This window comes from Dromaius novaehollandiae, chromosome 3 (assembly GCF_036370855.1).
Source record: "Dromaius novaehollandiae isolate bDroNov1 chromosome 3, bDroNov1.hap1, whole genome shotgun sequence".
NCBI classification, from domain to species: Eukaryota; Metazoa; Chordata; class Aves; order Casuariiformes; family Dromaiidae; genus Dromaius; species Dromaius novaehollandiae.
In genome coordinates, this window is record NC_088100.1 from 121,887,258 (window position 1) to 121,903,993 (window position 16,736).

Consider the following 16,736-nt stretch of genomic DNA (forward strand, 5'->3'; position numbering starts at 1 on the left):
GCAGAGACAGGAAAGCCGCACTGCTTGTAGGGCCTGCTTCCCACGCAAGAATGGTTGAAAAGATGCACAACTGCAGTGGGCCCTGGGCACCTTTAGATCTCTCCCTCCCTCCCTCCAGAAATCTGAGACAAAACTGCTAGGCATCCTTTACTCATTGTAACACTTCCGTGTCAGTAACCTCTCCACAGCAGAGCAGCATTTTAATCTTCAGAAAACTGCAGGCAATGGTAGAAAATTCTTAAGGGTCAAATTTAAGCTTTGGATTATGCCTGTATTCAACTTACAACATTTACATTTTCTGACTTCAGGATTTCTCATCTTGCTCCTATGATCCTTCAAGGCAACTCTTAAGTTTCGAAAAACTCAACAGAGCTGTAAACTGCACTACTATTTTGATGCTCATGCACTGCAAATATACTCTCAGGAAAACCTAGGCATCACCCTTGAAACAAGGCAATTCAGCACAGGAAGCAAATGTCAGACAGTTCGATAAGGTAACAGGAGAATACATAAAATATGCAAGTAAAGAGAACAGCAATCAAAGCCAAAACAGATGGTATAACCTCGATGTCTGAAATCATCACTTACAGTACCGAGATGAACTGCAGGAAAACAACCACACTGCAAAAGCATTACTTCAGCCCAAATTCAGCACAAATCAAAACCAAATTGCAATCCACTGAAAAAATGTGCTTTACTATTTTACCAAAAAAAGAAAGCAAGTTTCCAGTTTCCTCCCCACCCCAGAAATACAAAAAGACTTCACTTCTCCGCTATAACATAATATAGCCTTGTTTGCTAGCAAACTGCACTCAGATGTTGCTCCTCTCTGACATCATTAATCTCCATGGAAACCTCAGAATGACTGTTGGCCTGAAATAGGTTCTGTCATCCCAGATCAACTCACAAGTAGTCCAGGAAAAGATCTTATCTCTCATATCTTTTGGCTGTACGTTGTTACCAGTGAGCACAGCTGAAGAGTTCCGATTCCTGTGACTACTAGTAAATCACACTTTCACTCTCAGAACAGTCCCACTTTCACTCAGAACATTCATAAATTAAACTTTTTTTTCCAGTTTATGCCCAGATACAGAGACTTAAGGATTACCTACTCCCAGAGTAAGACGTAGGCTGAAAAAAAACCCCAAAAGATGCATCTGTATCGAAGGTTAGGCATGCACCATATATCTACATAGCATTATTCCATTACAAGCAGGGAGCAGGGTATAGCAAAGAGGCCTTTCTAATAAAATATTTATTAATACTTACTTTGGGGGGTCAACAAGGAAACACCTGTGTTAAATAGCAGGCAACCAGATGGGTTATGTTGGTTTTTTTCTCCCTCCTTCTCCATGCCAACGCAGCCCCTTTCCAAGACTAATGTTCCCAGTATGGGGTCAAGGTAGTTAAATTATCTCAAATAGAGATGTTTTACCTAGCAAAGAGGTCTTCCGCAAATGAGTTTCTTGCTGAGTTAAACTGACAGGCTAAGACACACAGAGATACACTAAGTGTCAGGAATGCCACTTTCTTGGCAAGAAGCTACGTACACAAACTGTTTCTGCAAGGAAAATATACTGCCTGTGTGTATACATATGCATAATGTTATACACATATATAAATAATCTAACTTCTTACAGATAAAAATTGGGAAAATAACCATAAAAAGGGAGATGTATTTCGGCAAATGTCATACTGAACTAAATGAACTTGCTTTCTTGAATGTAATTCAGTCATTTATTTTGCATTTCCAGGGACAGTTAACATAAATTGCCACATATTTTTTGTGAGGTATGAAAGAATAAAGCAAAGAGACAGGGGAAAAAAGAACAAAGCAAAAAAACTGCAGAATAGCACATAATCGTGTCTACTTGTTGCAGTTGCATTCATTCATTCATTTTCAGCAGTCCAAACAGGTATACAGAGAGAATCACAGGTCTCAGTCCTAAAATGAGTCACCTCCAGTTAAAGTACTTAAACACTTCCAGAAATAAGCCCATACTTCATTAGATCTGACCTTCCCCACTGTAACTCTTACAAGTAGTTACCTGATCACAGTTTATTTCAATTTTGGGCAGAAAACTTATTCTGTAGTGTATTTGTCCACTTTCAAACCCAACAAAGTCCTGCATCTCTCCATATTCTGGCTGTATTCTTAGACATCATGGTAATACAGTGAAAGAGAAATAACAACTCTATCATAAGATAACAGGCTCACTCACTTGAGTAACACTGCTGTTGGGTAATAATACCCAAGGCGCACTGTCTTTTTTTTTCTTTTTTTCTTTTTTAATCCAGCAGCATGGAGATTCATGATAGGCAAAACTGGCCAAACTTTGATAGAGGACTGATAATGTATTTACTTTAATGTCTATGTTGTAACTGTCTGAACTTAAAAGTTGATTTGTTAGCGAGTAAGCTGTTGAGTGGGACACTACAAACCAACAGTGTCTGTTTGTGTAGAGAAGTCCACCTCAGTTCATAAGGTCACACCAACACGTCCCTGAATGGGAGTGCTGCTATATTTTATATGAAACCGATCTTATGAATTCCAGAGGCCTTACCTCTGTGTGTCTTTGAATGGTAGGACGTAGCTGTTGCTGGCACTAGCCTCCAGATAAGCCTCAGTTAACCGTCAAATGAGTCCTCTGTATGCTTCATAAATGTTAGTCCCTTTGCATACCTACTCTTTTTCTTTTATGAGAGAGAGGCAAAAGAGGATGGGGATTACGCATCTGAAAAATGAGATGCTGAGCTGGGATCTTCAGCCACTAACTGAAATGTTCGTAGCCATGTACTCTCTAACCTAGCTCCTCCTTTCTCCAACAAGCAAAGCTAACAGAGCAGCTGTGTACTGGCATCCTTACACCAAAGTGCTGGGAAAGGAGGTGGGAATTCATAGAAATGTTCTAAGGACTGAATGGTGCCTGTTTTACAAGCACGCATCTTTGGAGGGGGACAGCAGGCTCTCATTAGGGAGGGACCAAAAACCTTGTCCTTGTGCTCACAACTAATTACAGGGACGGAGCAAGGACACAGTCCAGAGCATAACAACAAACAGAGCTTGTCCAACATGAGAAGAGAGAAAAGCAAATGCTTTTCAGAAGTGCCTTCTGCTCTCTCTGGGAGTTCCTTGTAGTTTGGTCCACAGCGTGCCTTACACTTGTTAACAATTTAACGTTACCTGTGCAATTTTGATTTCTGCCTGGAAAAAGAAAAGAAGGAGCAACAAAATACTGCATTTTAATTGTAAAATAAGTATTGATCCAATAACACAATGATCATACAAGGTTGGATCAAAGATCCTATCGCCAATGGTGTCCAAGAGGTGATAGCTAGGGAAGCATATCTGTTCAGACCAAGCACAGAGCTACACTTCTTTGGAATATTATTTGCAATTTTGTGCTCAGAAACTTTGAGCCTGAAGTGAGGTTTTTGTGTTCAACAGTTTTCTTGATTGTTTTTTCTTTCATGAATTTGTATAATCAGTTTTATAAATTCATATAAACAAGCTCTAAATAACATGAAACCAAGCTAACAGATATATAGTCTAATCTCTGGGTCGAAATTCCACTCCGGGAATCCAGGCATAGATGTCTGAGGAGAGACAGCTTACTGTCTACTCCTATCTCAGTATCTTTTCCTCCAGGCCGCTCCTCATTTTTATGACAGCCTCAAAACTATGGAACCACAGTTTAACATGAGAATATAAAACCTTCCAGCCAGAAGAATGACTCAGTAAATTAGATTAGAGCTATAGCAATAAATGATTACTTGTGTTCCCCCCCCAGTTCTGCAAATCTGGCCCACCTTCCTTTTCTCTGGCTGCTGCCTCTGAGAGTAAGAAGTTATGAAGTCTTGATAACCTTGCAGCTAACATGAAGGAGAAATTGGTTGGTTCTTTCTCCCCAAAAGACTCTTATAAAACATTTAGTTTTCACTAACTCAGCAAACAATACAAAATGCTGTCTGTAGCACAGAATATCAAGGTTTGATATAGTTGAAGAACAGAAAGAAAGAGTAAGTAATCTTTTTGTAGCAACCAACGTTAAATTTCACGAAAGGGGTATTTGCAAAAATAAATAAATAAATAAACAAACAAATAAATCACACACATCCCCTGGTTGCTTCTGTTACTGATCCCCACCTCAATAAAATGCCTTATTCTGGTGTTAGCACAATTAACTGCAACAAACAGAAGTGGCAGGAAGAGGAAGAGAAAGAAAAGAAAAGAAACACAAAAGATGACTGAACGTCCAAGCATTTATGAAAGAGATTCAGAACCAAAATAGGTAACATCTGGCAGAAAGGTGACATACGCAGACTTTCTAGGCAAAAGCTCTGGTTTTATCACCAGTCTGACATTGCTAGGCAACTCATGCTGAAGCACCAATGTTTTTTTGTATCAAAACAAGTAGTTTGTTAATTGCTCTAAAGTCACCATGTCGTTTAATAGTACAAGCAGCACCAGACATAGCAACAGCTGAAATGAGATGTTTTAAGCAAACTCCATTTTTTCTTAGAATTGCTTATTAACTAGCAGCCCTCGTTCCCATTATTTCCATCAAGCTGCTGTGCTAAACAAATCTCAACCACTGTGCAATCTTGTGTACTTAACTAAAATAAAAGAAAGTTTACTAATATGTATGTTGCAAGGACTGAGCATCTCATCTGCAGGTTTTTACACTTTCAGTATTGCTGTGAAAAACCTATTTGAGTTTGAGAAAGTTTCAAACAGGCTTCCAAGCTAAGCATAAAATATTCAAAGCCAACAAAGCCATCATAATGCTTAATTACAGAATGCAAATGCAGTTGATTAAGATGAATCCTTGTGGGTCACAGCATTCTTGTTAGAGGATCAGCACTGGACCCAGATGCTACATATTAGAGTTGTTTTTTTTAAAATAAATACTTCTTATATTTCTTAGAAAGGATTTTAATTTAAAAATAAGTCCAAATGTAATCTAATTGTTTTTTGGTATTTTGAATTGTAAGTGATTAGGGACACATTATAATTTAGAAAATACACACACATGAATGCATACATATACACCAAAAGCCCACTGCACCTTATTAACAGTGTGAGTGCTGTCTGAATTCCAGGAGAGCTCGGATATTGTCTTCCTACCACAGCCCAATACTTTGCTATCCACTTGATTTCTGAACAGCATGCGTTCTCTTTGGCTCCATACGAATGCCAAAAAAGACTTCTGTTGCTGTTTGTCAGTTGCCATGCTATTGTCAACTACTTCACCCCCTGGGAATACATCATCCACCCACAATTTCTCAAGTGTGTATTAGTAAGCTCTGCCTAGCACTAACTATACTTGCAGGAAAAGGCTATCATTTTTCAGCTGTTCTAATCATCGATTTAAGCTTTAACAGCAATATAAACAGATCCAATGTAAGCATTAACAGTTAACATCAGTTAACAGTTAACATTGAATAATCATGTGCAACAACAAAAGGGAAAAAATAAAGCAATAGCCTTTGGTATATCTTGGAGAATATGGAGCTGGGAGTATGAGATCAACTAACTCTGAGTTGTTCAGCCTGCAACTGGGCAATTTTGTAAGTGCACGAGGTAATTCCACAACCTTTACCAGGCAGCACCCCCTTTCCTTCACTACTGGGTAAATGTGGACTTTCTTGCAATGAATTGATGGCAGAGAAAAGGTTCAAACTTTCACGAGTGCTGGCTGTGAGATTTGCTTGGGTGATCCGGAGCCACTGGTGATGCTGGTGCAGCAGGAAAGGCACACTAGAGAGCATTTCAGCAGCATGGCCGCTTTGTGGTGACTGTGACATAGTTTATCACTGAACTGCATCCTAATTTTTCCAAGATGATTTAATAGACTAATCAGAGCCCACAGCGATGGGCTCTCATAACACACCAATATATGCCAAGGAGTGAGACATTCCGGTACACCACAGGGAACTGTCTGGAGGAACGGCCACCAACATTTCCCAGCATGAACTTCAGGGAACTCTAAAACATTCCTTGCGTCTCTCCTCTTCTAGGAGGTAACAGCCAGGCATTATACCTTGCCCTACTCATCCTAAAGCGAGCAGGCTGCAAGAGTCACAGTAAGGTAACAGCAAGCTGAACAATGGCGATTTGAGATACAACTCCTTTGGGATTGCAGAATGAGGATTCCTTTGCGCTTGAAATGTTGGTTAGCTGTCAAAATATATAACGAAAGACTGGGAGAAAGATGCCTTTCTACATCTAGGTTACTGAGCCAGTATTTGTCATTAGTCTGTAGCCTTTGCACCCCAGCAGCTCTATCTGCTGGCAATGTTACATGCAGATTTATCTGGGACAACAGAGTTCAAAATTCAGTCATGGACAGGTCTGATTTAGAGAGAGCAAGAATGAGATGGAGCATCTGGCTGATCTTTTTGTTGGCTTGGTTTTGTCATGAAAATTACTGAGGTTAGTATGAACCAAGAAAGAGCTATAGGCAAGTGCCAAAGATGTGCTACATTTCTGTTAGGGTGACCTGCAATTTGGGAGTGCTTCTGGAATCCCAAGAGCTGCCTGGGCAGCCCTACTGTACAGAAATGTGTTTCCACCTGCTACTTTATGGATTTTCTCTTCACAAGTTGGTCATCCACAGGGTCATGAACCCTGACTAATCCCACACAAACTGAGTGAGCTCTCTTTGTGGAAAGAATGGTAACAATAGTTGTCTCAGAATTCACCGGTCACCATTTTTTCCAGTGCCAACGACTTGTGCCCCAAATGCTACAGTCAATCCCCACTGCCACTCAAGCTGCCTTCTCAATTAACAAAGCTGTCTCTTTTGAGTCCTGGCTATTTTAAGCTATGGGTTCAGGTTACAAAGATTTCAGTGACACTACCAACTCCCTGACCTTTCTTCCCACATCAATGACTTGTTCATGTCTCCACGGCACAGCATGCCACTCCAGCAATGATGACACCACAATACAAAAGAAGTATGTGCATTTTGCTTTGTTCTTTAAAAACAAAATTGGCTCCTCATCTGCTTCACAATCTGGCACCACCACAAAAAACACAAGAAAGATGGTGGCAGGCTGTGATTTAAAAAATAGCATAAGACAATACTGCTGTGAAATACTTCAGATCTAGAAATTACCTCCTAAAGTAATAGCCTCTTTGTTCTCTGATATTCTTAATCAGTTTAATTGTACTAATTGCAAGATAACTTATGTGAGGCCTAGTAATATATCCATATATATGTAGCTGATTCAAAAGGGTAATACAACAGCGGACCATAAGCTTAAGCTCATATATTAAAGAAACAGAGAAAGAAGCCATAAGCACCACATTTGCAAATTCTACTCGACTGTAATTTCTAATTGAAAAGCAAGTAACTTACAAAGCAGTTCTGCACTAGACGGATAAGCAGTGGTCTACTTAGACTGATGTGCTGGGAAACTCTTCCTTCTGTGAAACAATAAAACAAACAGAAGATCAGTATAAAACCTGGCATTGTCTACTGAATCTCACGATGGGCAAAAACACCCCTTCCATAGTCCATAAAGGTATGGTATCAAGAGAAACATTTCAGAACAGAGATACTTTTTGCTATATATCCTTGCATAGGAAAAGATCAACTATGATAAACTATGGCTGATAGCATTGGAAGCTCTGGATGAAGCATGCCATTCCCCACTGCATTGTGCCAGGGCAGTGTTTAGCATTCATAAAGCATCCTGAATGATTAATAATCATCACAACGGAGCAGCTGAACAGTGCTGCCACATTTATATCTTCCCAGAATAAATGCTAGCTGATTTTAATTGTTTGTGTTTTGTGTCTTCTTTAGATGAGAAACAAACTTGAGAAGATTTCATGTTACAAGGAATAATGGGCAAGCTCCAGCAACAGAGGACTTGGGTACAGTGTGAGCAAGAGATGCATTACACAACTTGAGGACCGTGTTCCTCCTGTGTGGTATTCACACATGTCCATTTTTAAATTGCCTAAGCATCTAGCCAGGCCAGGTTTTTACCAACAAGCTGTTACAACTAAAACATCTTGAAAGAGCACAATAATATCATCTCTATTTCCACACCACCTCAGAGCTGTAGTCATGGGCCACATGCTATTTTGCCTGGTAGTGTACCAAAACAGAATCAAAGATATTTTCTATCCCAAACAGCTCATAACAAAACAAATTGCTAGAGACACATGCAGGTAAAGTGAAGGGACATTAAAAATAATGAGAGAATATTGCTTGCACAAGAGTCTTCAAACAGTGGTTTGTTTATAGAGAAGAGACTTCATACGAGGAATTGAAGAAGAATAATGAGGTAGCTTGCCAGATGTTACACTGGCATTTTCTGAAGTGCATGACGCTGCAAAAATCAGGAGTATGAAGGTCTTGAGTTGAAAATGCAAAAAATAAACAATGAAGGTTTGAGTCCGGGACTGATCGGGGTGAGAATAAGTTTCTTATTACTGAGAGAGACAGAGAAGAGATGACGATTACTGGGAATCACAGTGAAGAACCTCAAAAGTACAAAAGGGCAATTATGTTTGATGCACAAGAAGAGGCCAGGAGTGGGACCAGCAAACAGGGCAATGACACCACTAGAAGAGCAGGCTAAAAACTGCAGAAACATTTCAAATTGATTTGAGTGTACTAAGACTGCATTTATCAAGGCCAGTCTGTTATTGTAACAGAGACATGAGATAATGAGAATCTGGAGAAAAGATTAGATGTGTGCACAGATAAGAGGCTTTTTTCAACAGCTGTTAAGCACACTGCAGAATTCCCTGCATGCAAGGCAACAGCCTTTATGCTATGACCCCAAGAGATCTGCGTGACACCCAAAATTGTGGGTCAGAGGAATGCAATGGCAGTGCTCACAGCATCTGAGAAAGTAAATTTAGGGGAGAGAAAGGAAGTAGCAGAGGAATTTGGAGAAGAACAGGGAGGACAGAGGAAGCAATGGACTGCAAGAGTGCATGAAGGGTGATGTTTTAGCTGTGTTTGTCAGTTTAAGTGAAAATTGAAGAAGAGGGAAACTGAGCGGAACCAAGTACACCAACAGCAGATGGAGCCACGAGATAAGCGAAAATCTAACCTTTCAGGGACCAGCTAAAAGAGCGGTTCTAAAAATAAAGGCACAAAACCCACCTTCATGTTAGGTCATGAAACAAATCCACAAGGGATGTTTGATAGCTGTATAACAGCTATACCATGCTAGCAGAAGGAGCTGAAATGGCCTGTCACTTCTTTTTCCTGCCTTTCTTAGTTAAGCAAACAGTGCCCATAATGCAGGTTAAATCCCAGCCAGCCTGCTGTCAACCAAGTGCCAAGATCAGTCAAACGCTAGGCAAGTACAAACTCTGGATCTGATTTAAAAAGCACATTGAGGGGTCATTCACATACTTCACGCTCCGCAGCCTACAATATGTGCCAAAACCATTTGGATTTTTTCATAGAAGCTCAGATGGAGAACTTCATACTATTTTCTGAGGTCTCTCAAAAAGAAAGGAATCATTTATAAGAAGTCTGTTTACCTCCGGAAGGGAGTAAGTTATACTTTGCAGACCACAGTAATGAACACTAGTGATACATAGAGAGGTCTGCGAAGACAACTGGTATAACACTATCACCATAAGAAAAATCTATAAACGCACTGCACCGACATAGACTCTACTCTATATCCAGACCTAAAATGAAGCTAGAAACTCTAACAACTCCAACAGCTCCAGATGGAGCTAGAAATTTAACTTGAAAATTCCCTGTAAACAGAAAGGGGGGGAAGCCTGGTCCTACACAAAATGGATTCCTGTATTAGGCAACACGTAGCGAGCCTGTCAAGGGTGAGAAACGCTTGCTCTGTGAGGGATCTAACAACCATTCCTGTGACAGGTTTTGGCATCTGACCCTTCTCTGCACAGTCTCCAGAAGAGCAAGTTCATGCTTGTATGAAACTGAGGAACACAAAAATGGAGTTCCTTCTGGCTTTGTTCATCAGAAGAAAGATCCCAGTAGTGCTCCTGTGAGAAGAAGCAAAAAAGGGAGATTTTAGATAATCTTTCCTCAATTCCACGTGGAAAGCACTCCCCAACTTCACAAGCAGTCTCCAGTCAGCCTTTTCAAGGGACAAAGAATTACAACCACCCTTGCCACAATTTTCTTTGGAAAACAGAACACACAAGCGATCAATATAAATTATCAGAGCAATTCCTCAGAGTCCTGGAGAAGAGCCTGTGTGTCCAAAAGCTTGTTTGTTGGTCTCATCAGTTAGCCTGATAAAAGATATAATCTCTTCCTACAAATCTTGATTCTCTCAAGGTAAAAAAAGAAAAAGAAAAAAAAAGAGTTGTACATAAGCAGCTGATCAGCAATACTTATTAACAATTCACAAGAAGTGGCACTGAGGCCTAACTACATCACATGGTGCTAACTGCAGCCTGGGGCCTACTTAAACAAACAGTGAAATGAGCTGCCAAATGGGAATTATGTGCATAGCTACAGGATAATAAATTAAAGTATAAGATTAACTTGATCAACAATGGGAGACTTGAAGTACAGCGAAAGTTTTGATTTATAATTACATAAACGCGTCCACAATCATACAGCTGGCCTGCTGTACATCAAGCAATGTATTTCTCTTATTTTTGTTCAGCCGAGTTTTAAATCATGTTGCATAATTTATAAATCACCATGCTGAAACCTGTTGATTATACCATGCATGCCAGTACATTTACCAGTGGAACCAGTGGAGACCACAGAACTATTCTTGGGCCCTTCAGACTACTGACATTCATGCTAACACTTCCAATTTAATAGTAATGTATAGCTAGATGTAGGATTGGTTAAGCCTTTGTAATATAAAACATGTTTTTTTACATGTTACCTTTTTTCCAATCAGCACAGTAACACAGGTACGAATTGCACTAACAATCTAGTTCAACACACAAAGGAAGAAAGCCACCGCCACACATTGTTCATGAGTGCAACACCGCTCACAGCATAAAGGCTGAATAAGCGGAGGGAATCAGACGGGACAGAACCTATCCCCAGTTCAACCTGAGCACAGATCACCATCCCAGCCACTAATCGGCACAGACCAGGCCAGAAGTCCCTGATATGGCAGCGGGTGAATAGGGACAACAGATTTAAATGAACCCTTGCTTCTGCTTGCCTACCTCTAATCACTAACATAAAGCTGAAGCCATGAAAAAATCTGCAATGAGCAAATGCACAGCTGCCTGCTGAGACGTCCTGCTTCCCTCTGCAGAGCCTCTGCGACTCTCTCTGCACTCAGTGAACCTCACTCCTGAAGCCTTAATCAGTAAACAGACAATAAAGGGGTCAGACAGGCAGCTGACACCTTAATCAAAAGTGAATGGCACTGCTAGTACATGATCAGGAACAGTAACCCAAAAGAGAGGAGAAAAAATAGCACACATTTCCTACTTGTTTCTAAAAACTCAAATATTCAATCGTTTTAAAGAAGAACACAGAAAAAAAACAATGGAGCAATGTTTAAGCTTAGTAACTGCCAAAGCTAACAATACCAAATCTTTCTGGTCCCCAGTGTAACTAGTCAGCTGTACAGTGTGCTAAAAATTGAAATATTTTATTGTTGCTAAAGCAAAAAATTTGTGACTGGAAGTCCTGCAGTAGATTTCCAGGCAGAACAGTAATTTCTGTCATAACAGAAGAGCTAATAGACCCTTTGGAAGATTAATAAGAAAGCTGGCATTTGTAATACCACTGCTGGATGGGGATGGGGGAAGGAGAGAGGGGGGAAGACAGTCATTTTCTTTTCTTGAATATTGGCCCTGATGGTTTTTATGACAGCAAAGTACTTCTGGCCAGAACAAGCTGATAAAGACGCATGGTCAAGTCTGCCTAACTGTAGCACCTCGTAGAAAACATACTCAGAGAAATTCATAAAATCTTTGTAGCAAGCAAGTGGGAGAAGTGAGGGTTTCGTCTGACAAAGTTTAAGCGTCTGTATTAGGTAGATGTGATCTTCCTCTGAAGGCCTTTAAAAACATATATAGTAATTGTACAAGGAGCATGGAAATTGCACAGGCAACACTGGCACTCACTCTAGGGAGACTGCTTCACCACGTACCAGAAAAGCAGGTGCACTCTAAGCTGACCACTATGATTTCCCAGTGGTAAAGCTATTTTAAGAGGCTCCTACTATCTTTTGCACAGAACTAAGTAAACTAGTAGTTTCCTACTGTGCCACTCATTTGGTTGTATTTGTGCAGCTGTCCGGGAGACACTGAAATGCTGCAAGTAAAGAAAAAAACCCCTAAACCCTACCTTTCCCCCCTTTTTATTTCTTTAACCCACACCAGTGAACTGAGTTTAAGTTTGGATTGACAAACAGATGCATCAGCACAGCTGAGGGAATACGGGAACAGCAGAATAGTGCATTACAGTGGGATAAGAAGAAAAAGCAACTTGAGCAGGAGAGGGAACCCCTTAAAAGAGCTTTGCACCCAAGTCAGTTCAGCACAGACCTGCACCCTCACATTCCTAATCAGGCAGGCCAGGTGCACTCATCTTTTTCTTCAATATTATCCTATGTGTGCTTTAATTGCAGCATGCTATCAGCAGTTGGCATTTCACAAAATGCTAGAGCTAGGGATTAATGTTTTAAAGGATTTAAAGCCTGGGATTTCACACTGCTTTACAATAGTAAGGAGCACTGACTTTTGCAGAGGGTTGTAACAGGAGTAGTAAAACATCATGCCCACACGTATGCTGGGAAGGAAGATGGTATTCAGAATGATGAGAGTTTAAGAACCAGCATCCAATAATGTGCGACAGTTAGAGAAACACATGGAAAACGGAGAATTCAGCTTCTTAACTGTCTGCTGGACTTTGCAATTGCTGTTCCTCTCGGGTCAGGCACATTTCTGTTAGTTCTGGTGAGTACATATATTATGATCAATGACTTGTCCACTGTTAAATCTCTAGTGTGAAATCCTAGCTTCACAAATGCCAGTGGGGAAACCCCAACTGACGTAAAGAAGCTATAGCAGAGGTTCCCAAACCAAGGTAAGCAAATTACCTCTAAACGATACACAGAGATGGCTCTTCCTGAATGGAGCCACGTGCCTTTACCTAGGTCTCCGCTCGCACACATTTTAGGGGGAGCCTCGGGGGTATCTGCCTGTGGGCAGCCCTCTCACCAGACCTTACATTCTGAAGGTGTTCTTGTACATCTATTTTTGGCATCAAAGGCCCTCCCATTCCTCTTTCCAGAAACTCAAGTTTTAAATCTAAACACATTACTACTCCTCTTTCCTGCAGCGATGTGCTAGATCTTTCATGTTATTTTCACTGCTCACTAGATCAAAATGTAAAATGCAGAGAGTCTCCAAAACCACAAGGCCGTCTAAAGAAAAATATCACCACACACACATATGTATGCACCAATAATAAAGGTTTGCAAAATCGTCCAACGGAAACCCACGTTTGCCACAGAAAGAGAACAAGAAGCTCCTATTAGGCAGGATGCGACTGAAAGAGAGAGGAAAAGCCTTTGTGCTCTAAACACTTAAGCCTGAAGACAGAAGACGGCCCAAGCCTGAGTGCAAAATAAGTTTTTGTGGAGTTTCTCAGATAGTGGCAGTTTGACAGCATAAAAGGGTTGTGACAACACAATAAAGTCATAGCAAACTAACACTGCCTCAAAAAAATAAGTAGGGTATTTTACATTTAGTCTTTTTTCTGTCTATTTCCATTTTCTTCATAATTCAAAATAAAACAGATCATCTTCTACATGTTATTCTTTCACTACTGATATGAATGAAAGAAAAAATACACTAACTTTCATCATAACTTGCTTGGAGCATAATGAGGTATTTTGGAGAGTCATGAGTGTCCACTCTCAGTTTGTGGTGATGGAAATTGAGAATTTGCCATGACTTCTACATATATTATTTAGTGTAGTTTTTTATTTTGCTAAGGAAATAAAGGGAGACTGTTTTTTGCTGTCATTTCTCCTCCTCATGTGAAAAATAATGAAGTGAAGCAGTAACTATTCATATTTTTCCAATGGAATTCTAGTCTTCAATGTTTCTGTTCAATCTTAGGTCTTGGTTTGTCTTGCTGTGATTAAATTAAATGACTGTGTTAACTCCCCACATATCATTTACACTGACCAGATATATTTTTGACCAGAAGAATCTCAACATTTTTTTTTTTAATTCTTCACTTTTAGGCTCACTTTTGTATTTACATAGTGCTATTTATTTGTTTGTAGATACCGGCTGTAGATTTTGGTGACAAAAGTTGCATTTAAAAAAAAAACCCACAAAACAGGTTAATACTTCTAACATCGGAATAGAAGCTCCTTTTGGACCATTGCCTTTCTCTTGTCAGTGAGATCTATACAAATGCATTTTACAAATTATGACTCTCGCAGATTCCTTCAGCACAGGACAGCAACTCTGCAACTACTTATTTAACAGGGGCCTCAATCGTTTGACGCTCAAATGAACTTAAAGATAGCTCCTACAAGCTCTAGTACCTTCCCTAATTAGAAGCCCGGGTGAGACTTGGTTTCCCAGGGCAAATGACACGTCTACCAAGACAACACCATCTAAGATCAAATACCTGGAACACAATGCTGTGGAGTTACCTGCGAGTAAGCTGCAATACAAAAAGTCTTGGGTGACTTAAGTTTATTCAGTAAATGCTCACAAAGGTTATAGAAACAGCCCCTAAAACAAGATTTTAGATTTTAACTGTCTCCTACATTACCTTTGAGGCAATGATACTCTTCTCTAAAGTATCTCTACTTTACTACTTAATAATGAAGCCTATCACCACCTTATCTTCTTCTTTCTATAGTTCTTCACTTTTAACCCAAACAGACTGAGTTCTGGAATGTTCTGCACACTACGGCTTTAATCCAGTATATCACTTAGGCGTATACTTAGCTTACACACATGCAGGACCACTGATTTCAACTATGCAACTTATACTCAGTCTTAAACCTACAGTAATTATAGGTTTGTCAGCATTTCAACCAGAAGCAACAGGCTAGCTATAATTTTAAGCAGGAGCAGCAAGACAGAGCTTATGAAACTCCTACCCTATTTGGAATCGACGTCTATTCATCTGAGACATGGCTAGGGCACAAACACAGCTTGGAGAGTCGGTCCATGGTGGTCACTCAGGAATGCCAAATGTTCTCCCAGGGCTCAGAGGCTGCCCAAGTGGTCTTGCTCCCCAAAAGACCACTCCCTGGCTGCTACCCTGACTTTCACCACTCCCTTCCCCACCGATGAACAAACATATGTCACAGGCCACCTCTGGAGAAAACGGCACAAGGAATTATGGGAGGGATCCTGTGAAAATCTCACACCAAATCTCAGCAGCTGTGACAAAGTTTGTTTTTAATTCCTATGCCTTGGCTTGGGATCAGGAAAATTCCCCTTGCAGCCCTCATAACGTTGCTGAGTCTCAACCAGCAGATTTGTTGAGAAGAGCAAGACGACGACAGACCCTTCCTACTGCAACAAAATATTCATTTCCTAAGAAAGTTCCAGAAGATTCCAACAAAAATGGCTATTCGGGACTCCTGGAGGGTCTGGGTACTCACGTCATAAGATGTAGTCATATGAATGACACTCCATGAGCCTAAAAAAACCCACTGATGTGGTACACGACAGTATTTCTTCTTTCACCGAAGTCATCTGAAGTTTACTATTGGCCCAATGACTGATGGGACATCAGTCCCATAGGATGATTATTCACACTTATGCATATGTGGGCACATAATGCCATCCTATTTATACTTTCATTCCGAACCAGCTAGTGTAAGATGCATCTTTAACAAAGCAGCACTCAGGGATCTCTTGCTAAATTTTGTGCCATGTTTCCTGTTTAAAAAAGCATTCCCTTTGGAAGTTATGCATGATAAAAAAGCTTTGAATATTTTAACATGTAATTGGAACGGTAGCTGTTTCAGTACTGGAAGTTCTTATCTGAAAAAGAGTTCATGAACGCAGACAAAAATATATAAACTCACTATGCCTAAATGATCCTGTTTAGAACAGAAGAAAAATCATATAAAGATATTTAATACATGGCAGGAGCCAAAAAAGTTCCATTCTTAAGTTTAACGTTAAAGTCAAGCACTTTCAATATCAAAGTACCAATGAAACTTTGATGACATTTTCAGTGTATTGTCTTAAGAGTATCATGTGAGTGCATGCTTGAATAAATTAAAATACTAAAGAAAAAAAACAAGTATAATGTATAATGGAAACATGCAAACTTGCAAAGCGCCAAATATATATCTTCATCCAAATGGACTGCATGATGTAAACAGTCAAAATTCGCATTTGATTAAATAGGAGATTTTTGCTTAAACAAAGACTTCATAAAGAGTTGTGTTCCAGCAACTGAAAGTTCTAACCAATTTCAACCTTTGAATTAAATCTTACTCAAGTTTTATGCCAACCCTATTTTGTAACGGCTACCAGTAAAATACCACAAAAAGCTTCATGGATAGTTGCTGTTTACTATTGTTTTCCATGAAAATTTATACATAAGTGAACATCCTGAAGACATTACTGCAGTGGCACGCATCCAGCATCATAAAAAATTGAGAGCAGACCATCACACTCATTTCCAAAAGTCATTTTATAGAAACAGGCTGATATCAAGTATTCTGTATGGAAATTATGAGACCGCACTGCATAAACAACATAATAAAGCCTTAAACATAATCATTTAATTTAAGACTTC

General features: G+C 39.9%; 1 protein-coding gene across 12 annotated transcripts in view; it reads right to left on the reverse strand.

The window, feature by feature from the left end:
* The window catches only part of PLCB4 (phospholipase C beta 4), a 216,200-nt gene that overhangs the window by 131,043 nt on the left and 68,421 nt on the right, over positions 1 to 16,736 (reverse strand). For 8 of the 12 annotated variants that reach the window (XM_064510012.1, XM_064510003.1, XM_064510004.1 and 5 more), the window contains one exon: positions 7,365 to 7,432. The exons of 3 other annotated variants lie outside the window; for them this stretch is intronic. Coding sequence is in view for 1 of the 9 variants with exons in the window: in XM_064510011.1 (XP_064366081.1) it covers positions 7,365 to 7,432 (68 nt within the window). In the remaining 8 variants the exon portion in view is untranslated. Of the gene's footprint in view, positions 1 to 588; positions 608 to 7,364; positions 7,433 to 16,736 lie in introns of those variants that run through there. One more of the 12 variants, XM_026094649.2, reaches the window with a different exon arrangement.